This window comes from Neodiprion fabricii, chromosome 3, assembly GCF_021155785.1.
Source record: "Neodiprion fabricii isolate iyNeoFabr1 chromosome 3, iyNeoFabr1.1, whole genome shotgun sequence".
Classification (NCBI taxonomy): domain Eukaryota; kingdom Metazoa; phylum Arthropoda; class Insecta; order Hymenoptera; family Diprionidae; genus Neodiprion; species Neodiprion fabricii.
Window position 1 is genome coordinate 2243502 of NC_060241.1, and position 14166 is coordinate 2257667.

The 14166-nt window shown below is 39.4% G+C and overlaps 2 protein-coding genes across 10 annotated transcripts; one reads left to right on the forward strand and one right to left on the reverse strand.

Annotated features, from left to right (window-relative positions):
• On the forward strand, positions 1-6929 carry LOC124177373 (trimethyllysine dioxygenase, mitochondrial). 4 transcript variants are annotated; one of them, XM_046559695.1, is made up of 8 exons: positions 1-17; positions 391-515; positions 612-702; positions 777-892; positions 977-1191; positions 1580-1797; positions 2604-2828; positions 2920-3727. In XM_046559695.1, the coding sequence occupies exons 2-8, from the start codon at positions 509-511 to the stop codon at positions 3191-3193; spliced, it is 1146 nt and encodes a 381-aa protein (XP_046415651.1). In that variant the 5' UTR covers positions 1-17; positions 391-508; the 3' UTR covers positions 3194-3727. The 4 variants fall into 4 exon arrangements, with proteins under 4 accessions (XP_046415651.1, XP_046415652.1, XP_046415649.1 ...); XM_046559696.1 differs by lacking the exons at positions 1-17; positions 777-892; positions 977-1191; ... (1 more) ...; positions 2604-2828; positions 2920-3727 and adding exons at positions 4015-4130; positions 4214-4428; positions 4578-4795; ... (1 more) ...; positions 5187-5462; positions 6208-6929 and having other exon boundaries at positions 347-515; XM_046559692.1 differs by lacking the exons at positions 1-17; positions 391-515; positions 612-702; ... (2 more) ...; positions 1580-1797; positions 2604-2828 and adding exons at positions 3850-3940; positions 4015-4130; positions 4214-4428; ... (2 more) ...; positions 5187-5462; positions 6208-6929 and having other exon boundaries at positions 3189-3784.
• On the reverse strand, positions 6002-12777 carry LOC124177371. Of its 6 annotated transcripts, XM_046559687.1 has the most exons (21): positions 12622-12775; positions 12480-12505; positions 11905-12091; positions 11637-11725; positions 11478-11538; positions 11202-11328; positions 11053-11117; positions 10910-10978; positions 10639-10702; positions 10350-10535; positions 10084-10254; positions 9510-10000; positions 8937-9387; positions 8465-8856; positions 8088-8319; positions 7829-7998; positions 7552-7750; positions 7260-7470; positions 6969-7159; positions 6769-6875; positions 6002-6490 (listed from the first exon to the last, which is right to left on the reverse strand). In XM_046559687.1, the coding sequence occupies exons 3-21, from the start codon at positions 12043-12045 to the stop codon at positions 6185-6187; spliced, it is 3723 nt and encodes a 1240-aa protein (XP_046415643.1). In that variant the 5' UTR covers positions 12046-12091; positions 12480-12505; positions 12622-12775; the 3' UTR covers positions 6002-6184. The 6 variants fall into 6 exon arrangements, with proteins under 6 accessions (XP_046415643.1, XP_046415646.1, XP_046415642.1 ...); XM_046559690.1 differs by lacking the exon at positions 12480-12505 and having other exon boundaries at positions 10350-10529; positions 12622-12777; XM_046559686.1 differs by lacking the exon at positions 12480-12505 and having other exon boundaries at positions 12622-12777.
• Positions 12778-14166: the final 1389 nt, after the last annotated feature.

Genomic DNA, 14166 nt, shown 5'->3' on the forward strand with positions numbered 1-14166 from the left:
GATTGCGAAACCATAAGGTAAACAAGTTTTGAATACTAAAACATTTTCCTAAGGTCATCTAACAATAAGGACTTTTTCTGTAACGTTCGTAACTAAAAACTTTGCATGTGTAAAATATTCGTGAATTGATTTTCAAATTTATCAGACAGATTTGTTGAAGTCACGACGATTTGTAGATAGATATAATTATAAACGAATTCGAAGATTTTTGAAAATGAAATGGTTTATCCCCTTCAGATGAGACATCATTAGTTTTGTCAGTCCTATCCAGTCTTTCCTCAGTAACTTATCCGTTTGTTTAAAGATCGAGCTGCATGATAACCCGAGTCATATAAATAAAGATATCGCGCTTTTAACAAACCGATCTATTTCTTCTGGTATGATCCACAGTTAACACACTTCTCCGTTACGGCGAAGAATTCGAAAGTGATCAGCGTAGGCGGTTTCTTATTTCTGATTTATATCGTAAACTTGTAAATTGTTGGTGACGGAAACTGTGAGTTTGAAAATGGCAGGTGAGATTCTTTGAAATATACGTTAAATATAGTTATTAGAAAAGTTTTAGAAACTTGGTTGGATGTAATAATGCCTGAAATACTTCAATGCTTCAGAGATTTCCGTATTGAAGGATGGATTTCAACTCGAAATTCCGAATTCGGCACCGATTCCCATTTTCTACCAGTGGCTGCGCGATCATTGCAGGTATGAATAAGTGGAATTAGTCAAAAAAATCAGACAGATTTTCCCGTAATAACGATTCCCCATGATATTTCCAGGTGTGACGAATGCTACAATGATACAACGAATCAGCGCAAGCTCAGTATTCTCGATTTTCCCCCGGATATATTTCCTCGTGAATACAATCTCTCTGACGGAGTGCTCGACGTCATTTGTAAGATTATTTAATACGTAAAGAAATATCTTATCAGGCAATGCTCGCACAGTTTCATGACCTCTTTATCGTTTCGATTTCAAGGGGACGGAGGTCACAGATCAAAATACCAAATTTCTTGGCTGGTGAAGAATGCTAGATTTTTGGGCGACAACCAAGAGCAAAAAATCACCCCTGTTCCTTGGTTCAAGCTCCCGGATGTTGCAAGGGTGGAATTGAATTCCTACATGAACACGGACGCAGGTTTATCCGAGGTTCTTTCATCCCTGCTGCGATATGGAGTAGCGTTTGTCACTCATGTGAGTATGGGGTTCGGAAAAAGCCAAGTATTTGTAATTTACGAGAACAATATATTGCGTTACAAGGGCCGAAATTTGGCGGTTGCGAGGAGTGTGAAATTTGCGCCTGAGCGAAGAGAGGGCAGCAATCACGCACACACGGTAGTTTTTATAACAAGCGAATGAAAAGCAGTGGGCCTTACTTAGCAGTGTCGCAGGACGTGATTGGTCAATTTTTTCTCCCTAGGGGCGAAAGTGAGTCAACTGTGGGCTGCGCGTGCGCAAACCCATATCTACAGCACAGATGAAATTGGCTACTTGTTCGTCTCGCTAAATTGCTACGCAGAGTCCCGCACTTTTCATGCACGTGTGATAAAAATGTAATTTAACCCCATGTTGCGTTTTTCAGGTGGATGCCACCATAGCCGCGACGGAAAAAGTGATAACCAGAATGGCGCCAGTTCAGAAGACTTTTTACGGCGAAATGTTTGAAATTCACAACGGCGAGTTCGAAGACGACAGCGACGTCACTCCGAAACTTGATACTGCACTGCCATTGGATGCCGCCTTCTCGAATAACTATCTTGATGCTCATACGGATAATACCTCCTGGTCCGACGCTGCAGGGTAAAGAGTACACAGATATATGGTTTTAGGGTTGAAAAACCAAATACATTTAGGTTTACTCGAATGTCCTGTCGTTTTGCGATTGAGATGTAGGGAAATGCCATTCATACATACAGCCTACATCATCTGGAAATTGAGAATCAGAAAACACGCCCGTTACGAAATTTCCAGAAATGTTATTTACTCTAATGATAGTCAACGCGAATGAAACAATACTTTTATTATTTAATCGAAATGAATCTGCGTCAATTAAAATAACACAGGCTATGGTATCAACAATTTGAGCAAATTAGGCTTTATAATTACAGTGTGCAAGGTGGTTGAACTTTGGTGGTTGTTTAACCGATTCCAATGTTTTGGGGTCATTTGTCGAAAATTACCTGAGAAAAATTCGAGAAATCTTATATTGCAGTACGATCAGTTATACATGCACAAATGAAATTATCTCATCCACTCTGGTGATGATTACTTGTAAAACGTTTTTCCGGTAATCTCTACAGGTCTCTACGGTTAAAATAAAATAAGCTCGGTAACATTCGAATCTAATAAAAGACGCCAGAGTCGAATCATTTTGAACGTTTCGGCTATAAAAACTTTTCTCCAATTGCTAATACCTTACATCTATCGTGTTATTAAAATTCGTATAAATTCATGATTTTATAGTAAGAATGTAGCTGCATTCGTTTTTACTATCTTTCGTGCAAATAACACGCCTGATAAGTTTTTAAACGCTATTTTTCTTCGCCTGCAACATTTGACCGCAGTACATGCAGACGGTTCGAATGATTCACCCTTAAAAAATTCAGGCTACAAGTGTTCCACTCCCTGAAACCGGCGACAAAAGGAGGAGAGACGATCCTGGTGGATGGTTTGAACGTTAGTATGCTGATAAAACAGCAGTCTCCGGAATCTTACGAGAGATTGACTCGGATGCCAATCTCCGCAACTTACATCGATCCGGGTCAGCATCACACTCACGTGGATCCGCTTCTGAAGCTCCACCCTGTCACTAAGGAGCTTTTGCAGATCAGGTTAACTTTGTTCACAGTTTGTACCGTTTCGTATTGTCACGATAAAAGTCTGTCAAATGAAGTAATTCGCATCCGCCGTTTTCGACCACAGGTTTCAACTCTACGATCGTACTGTGCTAAGGACTCTTCCTTACGATCATATCCAGCAACATTACCACGATCTTCGCCTCCTCGCTTCCGTCATAGCCGACAAAAGTGGCGAAACCCTGGTAAAACTTGTACCTGGGGAAGTAGTCTTTATAGACAATTGGAGGGTGTTGCATGGCAGGACTGCGTACTCAGGTTCTAGACTTCTTACTGGCTGTTACGTGGCTCGCACCGACTGGCGAAGCAGAGCCACAGTCATGGGCCTGATAGATTATTGACTATAATCTCGAATTAATAAATAAACAACAGGCCGTGAACCTATATTAGGATCAAGAAATGAGTGGAGGATAGTTCATTAATTCAAGTTTTTATTGTAATATCGCAGACCGAATATGTATTTTTTTAATGTTCAAAGTTAAAAATAAGTAAAATATGATAATAGCATATCTTAAATAATGAATTTCGTATGAATTAACGGTAGTTGGATTTTGTGATTTGAAATTCTATTCCAGCAAAAGAGAGTTTTTCGCTGTTTCCCTATCTTCTGTGGACATATTATTCAAAATCATGTCCGAGCAAACTATATGCATTTTAATCTTTGTACTGTTTGCAATATAATTATTAGCATTACGATACAAAGTTTTATTGATATTCTACACGCTTTGATAACCCCGCCCATGTGTGTCAGTTACACTTCCGATAAGCAGAGTTATACTTTTAGAGGGTCGCTGTCCATTCTAATCATTTCCAACTGTCACTTCGTCGTGTTGCCTTGAGAAGACCATAGATCAACGTCTCTTTACACGCTTGGTGTGTGTGTGTGTGTGTGTGTTGATCATTTGTGACATCTGCGTCAATGGAAAAAGCAGGTAAACTTATCAAGTACTTCGTTACTATACGCTGTGATGCTGTACGAAATACTTCAATGCTTCAGAGATTTCCGTATTGAAGGATGGATTTCAACTCGAAATCCCGAATGCAGAGCCAATCACAATTTTCCACCAGTGGCTGCGCGATCATTGCAGGTATGAATAAGTGGAATTAGCCAATGAAATCGGACCGATTTACGCATAATAACGATTCTCCGGAACATTTCCAGATGTGCCGAATGCTACAATGATACAACGAATCAGCGCAAGCTCAGTATTCTCGATTTTCCCCCGGATATATTTCCTCGTGAATACAATCTCTCTGACGGAGTGCTCGACGTCATTTGTAAGATTATTTAATGCGTAAAAAAATATCTATCAGGCAATGCTCGCACAGTTTCATGACCGTCATATTGTCTCGATTTCAAGGGGACGGAGGTCACAGATCAAAATACCAAATCTCTTGGCTGGTGAAGAATGCTAGATTTTTGGGCGACAACCAAGAGCGAAAAATCACCCCTGTTCCTTGGTTCAAGCTCCCGGATGTTGCAAGGGTGGAATTGAATTCCTACATGAACACGGACGCAGGTTTATCCGAGGTTCTTTCGTCCCTGCTGAGATATGGAGTGGCGTTTGTCACCGGTGTGAGTACAACAATCATTACATTATGCTACATGAAGGGTATGAAGCTTTAGGTTTTTAATACCGATGTTACCGTAATAGAAACACTTCACAAAAATGACCATCCGTTTCATTATCTTCTGCGAATGACGAGGCTGAACGCTTTTTTCAGGTAGAAGCTACTCTCGCCGTTACCGAAAAAGTGATAACCAGAATGGCGCCTGTACAAAAAACTTTTTTCGGCGAAATGTGGGAAGTTCATAACGAGGAAATTGCCGATGCCAGTGAAGTCGTATCGGAGACCGACATAAAGCCGCACTATGACACTGCATACACAAGCATCGCCCTTGGTGCTCATACAGACAATACCTACTGGTGCGACTCTGCAGGGTAAGTAAGAGGTGTTTTGAAATTTTTTAAACTTCCCACAGACAACGAGCTTTCAAATTTCAGCCTGCAAGTTTTTCATGGTCTGGAGCCTGCGAGAATCGGAGGAGAAACGCTCCTCGTAGATGGCCTGAACGTTAGTATGCAGCTGAAACAGAGGTATCCGGAATCTTACGAGAGACTGACGCGGATGCCGGTTTCTGCGACCTATGTGGAAGAAGGTCAGCACCATACGCACGTGGATCCGATCCTGAAACTCCACCCCGTCACTAGGGAGCTTTTGCAAATCAGGTTGGCTGGTCTCTTAGATTTTTCCATTCTTGTATCGAGAGGGAGCAGCGAAATGAAGTAAAAATGAATCAAATTAAATAAAAATATCAAATCCCTATCACAGATTTAATCTCTACGATCGTTCTGTGCTGAGAACTCTTCCTCGTGATCAGATACAGCAACACTATAACGATCTGCGCCTCATAGCTGCTATTGTGGCCGACAAAGAGGGGGAAAACCGCGTGAAACTTTCGCCTGGAGAAGTAATTTTCATTGACAACTGGAGAGTAATGCATGGCCGGACCGCGTATTCTGGTTCCAGACTACTTTCTGGTGGTTACGTGTCACGTACCGATTGGCGAAGTAGAGCTGCAGTCATGGGTCTGCTCGATAATTGAAGGTATGCACGAGTGTGTATGATCAATTAATTTTCAACGGATGAGCAAGCGAATTAACTGAGAAATCAGCCCACTACGTAACGATACGATGCATTTTTTCTATTAATTTTTATCCAATGTACAACGGAAATATAACGTGTGTGGTAGAAAAGAAAGACTTATTAGGATTGATCGTAACATACTTATCGATACATTGTCAAATTTATCCTTAGTACTTGCTATCGGTAGTATGTTCGAAAACGTTGGGTCTCGCACAGGTAATTCTAGAATGATCTTGAGTATCGAAAATTTTTATTATATGTTTCGATACATCGCGCCGAACGTTTGCAAAATTTTTCTACCGTATGTAATAATATAGTTTCTAATTTTCAATGTCTGTGAAAAAATGACAAGAAATTATACAATTGGGAAACAAATCATAACAGTTATTATACATTGCATCACGCTTTGGAAACTTCTCTTATTCAGTGAAGCTTGTCGTGCTTGGCTAATCTGTAACTCGTAAAAGAAAAGGTGCAAACGCAAACGATTACGAACGGTATTAACGTAGCTTAAAGTCGTTCAAAACTCAGTTTTATTTTCATACTTATTGTTAGTTAATCGAAATACCGTAAAATTAACGTAAACACTATTCACGAAGTCTACCGGTTTTACCGAGAAATTTGCTAGACTCAATTTTCACGTCCCTTAAAATCCTCACTTCACAATATTTGAGATCTCGACATCAGACTTTTTTTTTCTTTCCAGATGATGGCAAGAGTCTGTCCTCAACGATCTCTGGCAAATTGTCTTCTAGGGAAGGTTCGAACCTTGTTGATGTAGAGGTAGACGCTTTTGCCCGACGACCATTAATGCCAGTAGTAGAATTCAATTCCATATTTGTTCTTACGGTAATATCAGGCATCGCTAAATCTCCGTCAGTTTTTTCACAAGTCAATGGCTGAACAGAATTCTCCTCGTCGTTGTGTCGGTTTTCCATTCTGTCAATCCTGGGTGGCTTTTGATGAAGACTGTTTGTACCTTCCAGGTCCTTAAAAACCACAACATTTACATGTACCTCATAATAACTAGTCCTTTCATATTTTTGAATTTTTTTATATCTGAAGAATTTTTGCTTTGCTTCAGCAAAAAGCTAATTTTAAATGAAGTAGATCAAATTTTGCCAGATTTAACGAATACTGTTTATTTTATTCTATATTTATATCCAGTAGTGGTTAAACAGCACATAAGGATAATGGAAAAAAAAAATTGAAACGGAACTTGTTTCCCTGCATCATTTAACATTTTGCAATATTACAACACCCATACGTCTTGAATATTTTTGGGAACCAATCCCAAACTGTCTAACATTCCAGTCGCCTCGGAATCCTCGGTAGGGTAAGCTGATATCCTTTTACATTTGATCAAATGCGTCGCTGCAAAAGAACCGAAAGATGTTATCAGAATATAAAATTGGATATAAAAAATGATCTAAGACCAGTAGTAAATGAATGAATATACATTGATACCTAATTGGTTTCCATCAACCGACGAAAAACCGCAAGGACACTGCATTTTATTTTCCAAGGGTATGTTCAGCAGTGGTGAAAGTACTGCTAAGCCGGTCAGTGGTCTAGCATTGTGAAACTGTTGCTGATGTTCCTTGAAAGCTCGCCAACAGCACGTCGAGTATTTGCAGTGCAAGCATTTCTGTTCACCGCTGTAAATTATTAAGTATTACACCATACGGTCATATAACAATCGAAGCGACCATTGTACGAAATTAGTTCTACGACCAAAAAACCGACGGGTAATCTTACGGGTAATGTTCAAGCTCATCTATGTCCTCCTCGCACTCCTGACAAGCCAACTTAGGTGGAGCAAGAATTCTAATCGGTCCTTCGGACCATGTCTTCACATTCTCAGTGTTGGGTAATTCCTGTATAGGACTATCTATTTCGATACGTTTCACTGGATTACGTGGTCTCGGTATCATTATACCGTTTTCAGTTGCGATGTACGGAATAATTTCTGTAAAAATTGACGAATACGGTAATTTAGACTGTAATTAATAATCAGATATTATTGATTCTCACGCAGTTCTCAACTTACTAGGGCTAGACAGGAAAATGTGCAACTCTTTCTGATGCGTTATCAGCGCACTTTTTTGGTTGAACCAAAGACAGCATCGCCGACATTTGTTACCCCTCCCTTCTTCACGCCTCAATGAATGCCTCTGCATGTGCAATAAGTAGGCATGAACAACTGGTAGAAGAGTGCCTGAATTACCATCCGTGCAGAACTGAATCACCTGTTTAACGCGCGAATTTTAGTTATTACACAGAATTGGCAATGACTGGGTAAAAGTCAAATGCACCGTTCTTCTTACCTTGAGACAATAAGGACACATCAGACCGTCCCCTTTCTCATGGATTTTATAGTAATGATCGATGACATCTTTATGACTAGATGAACGATAACCACAGGTCTCGCATCGGTATGGCATTTCCGACGGATAATGAGTAGCTGCCATGTGATTAGCCAGTAGTGTACCAATCACTGAAAAGAAAATTAACGGTTCAGCAGTCTTATCTGCCTTAATGTTGACTAAAATAATACAAGGTACTCACAATTGAGCATCGACTCACCAAACTTTTCTTCGCAAATAGCGCATACCACCATGTCGCCGTTGGCACTTCGCCCCATTGTGCTGTGCGCTTCGCTAACGTGCGTTGTCATTTGATGCTTGGACGAGAATACAGCGCAGCAATACCTACAGACCGGGGATTCCTTTTGTCCAGGTACTTGTGGCCTTACATGGGTCACCATGTGCTCCATAACTTCTGTATTCGATCGCATTATCGTAGTGCACAGAAAACACTGCACATTATAATACAGAGTGTATCTTAAATGAATGTTACACATCTATCTTTCAATTACTTATTGATATCATAGAAAATTCTGTGCCTACTTTCATTTAGTTTTACAAATGGAAATTCCCGCGAAAATATTGTCGCTAGCTCACCTTCATGTTTATGGAACTTTTACGCTCATCTAAAAGCCTGTTCTTGTCACCCTCCATTGTGGCATAGTAGTACTCCTGAAGTTGTATGTTGTCGCCGCCCTTGTTTTCCCTGTCTCTAAATCTCAGTTCAGGCGTCGATCTTTTCACTTCAGGCTCGGGACTCGTGCCTTTAGAAGGTATGAGTCTTTTTCGGTTTCGTTTAGGCCCCGGTTTATTGTTGTTTCTAGTCAAGTCAACCTGTGTTATAGTCTGAATAATTTCCGCGTTGTTTGATACTGGCTCCTTTGGGATCGAGACCATTGGAGCCAGCTGCGGCGGAGCCAGGTTTGAATAAGACCAATCCTGGAATGGATTTGCTGCAATCTTAGCCAAACGATCTAGTAAACAGTCAGCTGAAAATTACAGATATTGATAGTCAACTTGGAGGTATATAAGACTGCTTTTTCGTTCTCATCCAAAGAATCCAACTTACGAGAATCAATTCTAGTCTGCTCCGCTATGTGGATTATTATATTGTCAAATGCACGGGCTGCTGTTTTACCAAACATTTCACGCCAGACAAGGTCGTCTAGGAATTGTTGTATCATTTGTCTACTAAGAAGACTTAGCGTGTTTTGAAACATTCTTGGTACGATTTTTCTCAGGTATTCCATAATGTGGTAATTACTGAATGTGTTCCTGGGATTTTGTTCAGAAAACGCTGACTGCATCACATTGTGAAATCCCATTTCCTGGAGGGTAGATTTGTCGACTGTGTAATCGGTAAGTATTTTGGATTCTTTGTGGACCCAGTCTCGAAGCGGATTTAATATATTGTGAAACCTTCGTTTGAAGGACCTGTCACCGTCATGAACAGGGTCACAAGCGCGCAGTCGAATTTCCTGCGTTTCCAAATTCAAGATACCCAATACTTCTACTTTGACCTGTTGAACGAGAGATTAAACATATGAGTTCATCTACAAAATGAATAATATCAAAGATTGAAAAGATAGGCAACATACTTACCTGTAATGAGCACAAGTCGATACATAGAATAAAAATTTACCTGTCTCAGATTTCCATCTTGCGATGTAGTTCCAAGGCTGATAACTCCGACTTGAACCATAGAATTTTTGCCACCCATTTTACGACTTTTATCCCACACAGCAGCTGTGCAAATGCTGCGAAGATTGGTGTAAAAATTTTTTACATAAACGTTAGATACTTTTACCCAAGAGACGACGTTCTGCACGTTTGTTTGACAAGCCCAGTGATAAATTAACTTGAGTAAAACAGTTGGAGTGTGCGGAGCTCCTTGAAATATCGAGCCAGAGAATACTGAGACAAAACGATCCGGGCAACAGCTCGATATCCACACGTAACCACCAGAGTAGGGAAATGTACCAGAATCACTGTACATTCCAAGTTTCAATTTAGTCTTTTGATAGTTACTACTGTGCAGGTTGCAGTACTGCTCCGATCGCACTAAACCCTGCTGTATTAGCCATTCGGCAAATTTTGTTGCTGAATACATCAAGACGCTCTTAACTTTAACATCTGAAAACAAGATTCGCCATTAACAGGGGTGTTAATCGTGTACGATTAAACGTTTGTTTTTGTTAAAACACCTCGGTACCGACCCAGTTCCGTTCTCTCTGCTTGCGCAAGCTGTGGCGCGATATCTTTTGTGCAAAGGTTTGGCCGGGCAACAACAACCAACGAGGGAAAAGTCCTACCGCCGTTCATTTTATTGAACGTTATCTCTCTGCCATCTGGCAGGTTGCGCTTCGATTCTTCGATCTGTTCACCGCCTGAAATAATTATGGATTTAAATATTTAGTGCAGCAGATAAAAATGATATCAGTCACATCAAACTTATGAGGATAAATCGAGACTCTATACTCACTTGCATTTTTGTTACCCACAGATATACCACCTATGCTAGTGTGTTCTGTTGGTCTTACAATGATTGGGGCAGGTTTCTGTTGTGGTTGCTGCTGCTGCTGCTGCTGCTGTTGCTGTTGCTGTTGCTGTTTAGGAACCGTTTTTATCCTCAGATTTGTCACCCCCTGAGGGCTCGTCGTTGCTGGAACAGATGATTTAATTCTATTGATCAAAACCAGAGGTACGAACAGCAACATTCATGATTATTTCTACCCAAATCTAACTGTATTTAACATCAGATTGCAACTTACTAGGAGTAACGACGTGTGTAGGGGTGCCGGTTTTTCCTCTGGTTCTGGAAACTGGAGTAGGAAGCTGAAATTGGTAACAGAGTTACAAGTATTCATATGCAATATGCACTTCTTTTGCATTCCCAGTCTGAGACCAAACTTTTGTTGACTAAATCAAATTCCAATTTTTGGCACGTCAAATTTAGGGGTAAAAAAATAAACGACATTGTGAACAGCACAGGAAATAATACCCAAAACGCCACCGTTCAAGTGAATTTCAGTTTTCACTCACTTCTTCCATGATATCAGGCTGCTGCACTTGGAGCACTTTTGTTCTACGGCCAGATCTCGTGTACTTGTACTGGATTAACAGAAACAACAATCATGAGGCTGATTTTTAATATACGGAACACATAGATGCATCGATCTACGTACGTTTTCATTGGTTGATTGTGAAGACACTACCGGTGAAGGAGTTGCTTGCGTGGTTGGTGGGGTAGCTAGAAAACGACATAGTGTTAGTTTCACAATTGTCCCAGGAACATTGAGTGGTTGAAAATAATTTTAAAATACAGTTTGCCTACATTGCTGCTGTGTAACTGCTCCCAATATAACACCCATCCGTGGATCCATCACAAGCTGGATATTTCCCTGATTTCCAGGTGGGTTGCTTAACATGTTCAACTTTATAGGCTGCGATTTTGCCTGGTTCTAGAAATAACATCAGCAATGAGTATAATACATAAACTGAATCTTAAATAGCTCTTGAATCTGAGTTTCACACTTGGAAAGTTTATCATTGGCAATTAAATATGCCAAAATGATGAATTAATTGAATTATTCAACAAAGTGAAACTTACAGGATTCAACAACGAAGACTGGCTAGGTTTGACGATTGCTGGCTGTGGAGCATTTCCTGGCCTGTAGAAAAAGTTCAAGGTAATAAGTAGAGAGTGATGCTCACTATTACTAAAAACATTAGATTTTTAACAGCTGCTTAATTGCTTTAAGATACTTACAATGTGTACTGATACCCTTGGACAGCACCTGCCTGACAGAGTAGCTGACCACCACGTTCTTTGATCACTTCTTCGAGCGTTCCTGCAACCTTAAGAAACATTTAAATATAAAACACCTTTATTAACAGTACATGCTGTTGCTGTATTGAAACACTTTACCAGGAATGCCAAAGTTGTGGCAATTTCCCTTGCCTGAGTTTTTAGTTTTCAAGTTTCTCACTCTATTTAACAGAATATACACAAATTACTTCACGCACGAGTTCTTTACCTTATCATAATTTTCTTTCAACTTTGCATTGTGCGCAAGCTGAGATTCGCTGAGAGGCTCCTCAGAGCAGTCCAAGTTAAGCGTCATGCTGATAGGCCTGGTATGGGTCACAGATCGAGTAATTAACCGTCCTTTCGGCATTGTTAAATTGGTTTACCAACCAGTTCAGGTATCCTCGATCTGAAAACTACGAAGTGATGTTAAAAAGGTTTTCAAAAATGTGTCGCTCCTGAATAGCGGATAGCGATGGTCAACGGGTAGCGGAGTATGTTACATCCATTACATACATTCAACTAAAAAATAGGAGAATATGTGAGAAGCAAAAAAATTGAAAATCATTAAAGAAAAGATTGTAGATTTAGTATTGTAGGTGCAGTAAAATTATGTTCATAATGAATGAGCCTAATTTATTATGGTTACATTAGTGTTTTTACAATAATATGTGTGGGAGTGAGAATTGTACTGTTTAGAAAAAAAATATTCTGAATGATACATTGATGAGGTAATTTTGAATTACAGTTTGTTTAAATAAAAGCTTTGAGGTTGTCCCGTCTACGGGTAAGCAATTCTATTACCTGTATCAAAGACATTGGTTTGTCCGCTACAGTTGCGGCATTGGTAAAACGATAAATTTTGATGTAAATAAAATATAGGTTACGGGACGATATTGAAAATCCTACGGTTAATCAAATGTGATTCAATATAATTTCAGCCTACCTTCACTATTCCTTGGCAAAATACACACTGCAATTTTATCGAGTTTGAATCATTATCACCGCGGGAATATCTTTGTCAAATAACAAAAATCACACAGCGCAACACCGCAACAGCGGTGTAGTCGCGACCACGTTAAGATGGCGGTTCTCGCGCGTCGTCGCGGTGGATACTCTCTGTACTATAGAAAACTAAAAAGAGAAGGCAGAAATAAACGAATGAGCTCGAGTGCGACTGTGGTGGAGATTACTTTTGAAAGAGGCGGTATATGTGACCGTTAAATGCCACGTTCCTGTACTATAGAAAGCTAAAAATAAAAGGTAAAAATAAACGAATGAAACCAAGCACGACTGTGATGGAATTTATTTTTGAAACACGCGGTATATAATGTGACTCAATGCCACGTCTCCGTATGATTGGAAAATGTCCTCATGACGTCAGAGCCTATAACTATAGGCGCCATTTTATCATCACATAACCTAAGTTTTTAATTTTAATCGAGGCAACTCGTAATTCTTAGGGTTTCAAATTACTCATGACACATACGTTTAGGAAACATAATCAATAATATACCTATTCTAATGTGGACATGCGAAAAAACACAGACAACAGTCAGCTGTCAGCTGGTTGCATTAGTTCAATTTCTTTCCATCAGATGACGATTTGCAAAGAGTGATAATCTCAATGGAAACGATGGAAACCTTAAAAGTGAAGGTAGAAATAAACAAATGAGATCGAGTACGACAGTGATGAAATTTATTTTTCAAACACACGTTATATGTAATCGCTAAATATGAAGTCTCTGTACTATGAAGAACGAAGAAGAGAACGTAGAAATAAACGAATGAGATCAAGCACGACAGTGATGGAATTTATTTTTGAAACACGCGGTATACAATGGGATTGCTAAATGCCATGTACCGAGATAATTCTACGCCCATTAAAATTCAAAGATGTCAATGGACGATGCAGTCTGATGCGTTGAAAACATTTTTACGCAACGATAATGAAATAAAACTTATCCAGTTCAGGGAATAAAATTGTACACGTCGTTTTCACTGTTGTTGTCTTTTTATTCATTAAAATTAATGATATCAAATTTTCCTCAATGTCGTTGCGCTTGCTATTTTTCTTCGGAGTGATTGAACAACTAGTTCTTTACACATTCTGAAATCTCTCATCGTATCATAATCGTAAAACACACGATAATTGAATTTTACTAACTTGTACAATAATTATTTCAATAATTTTGCAACAAAAATATTGCAGTTATAAATTGTAAGCGGATGCTGGATTCAAATTACAGTCTTGAATATCCTTACAAGTAACACCATAGTCCGATTTGCAATGCACCATAGTTCATGCGAATCATGATACATGAAATTCCGCTTACTGCTTCTCTGCCTTATTATATGGAATATGCGTAAACTGGAACGCTTTTAAGCGTGGATTTTGTAAAGATATTCAATATCTAGAAATTTAAACTAACTACCCACTTATCAATAAAATTACGCAAACGAATCAAACATATAAGTTTTAATTATATCA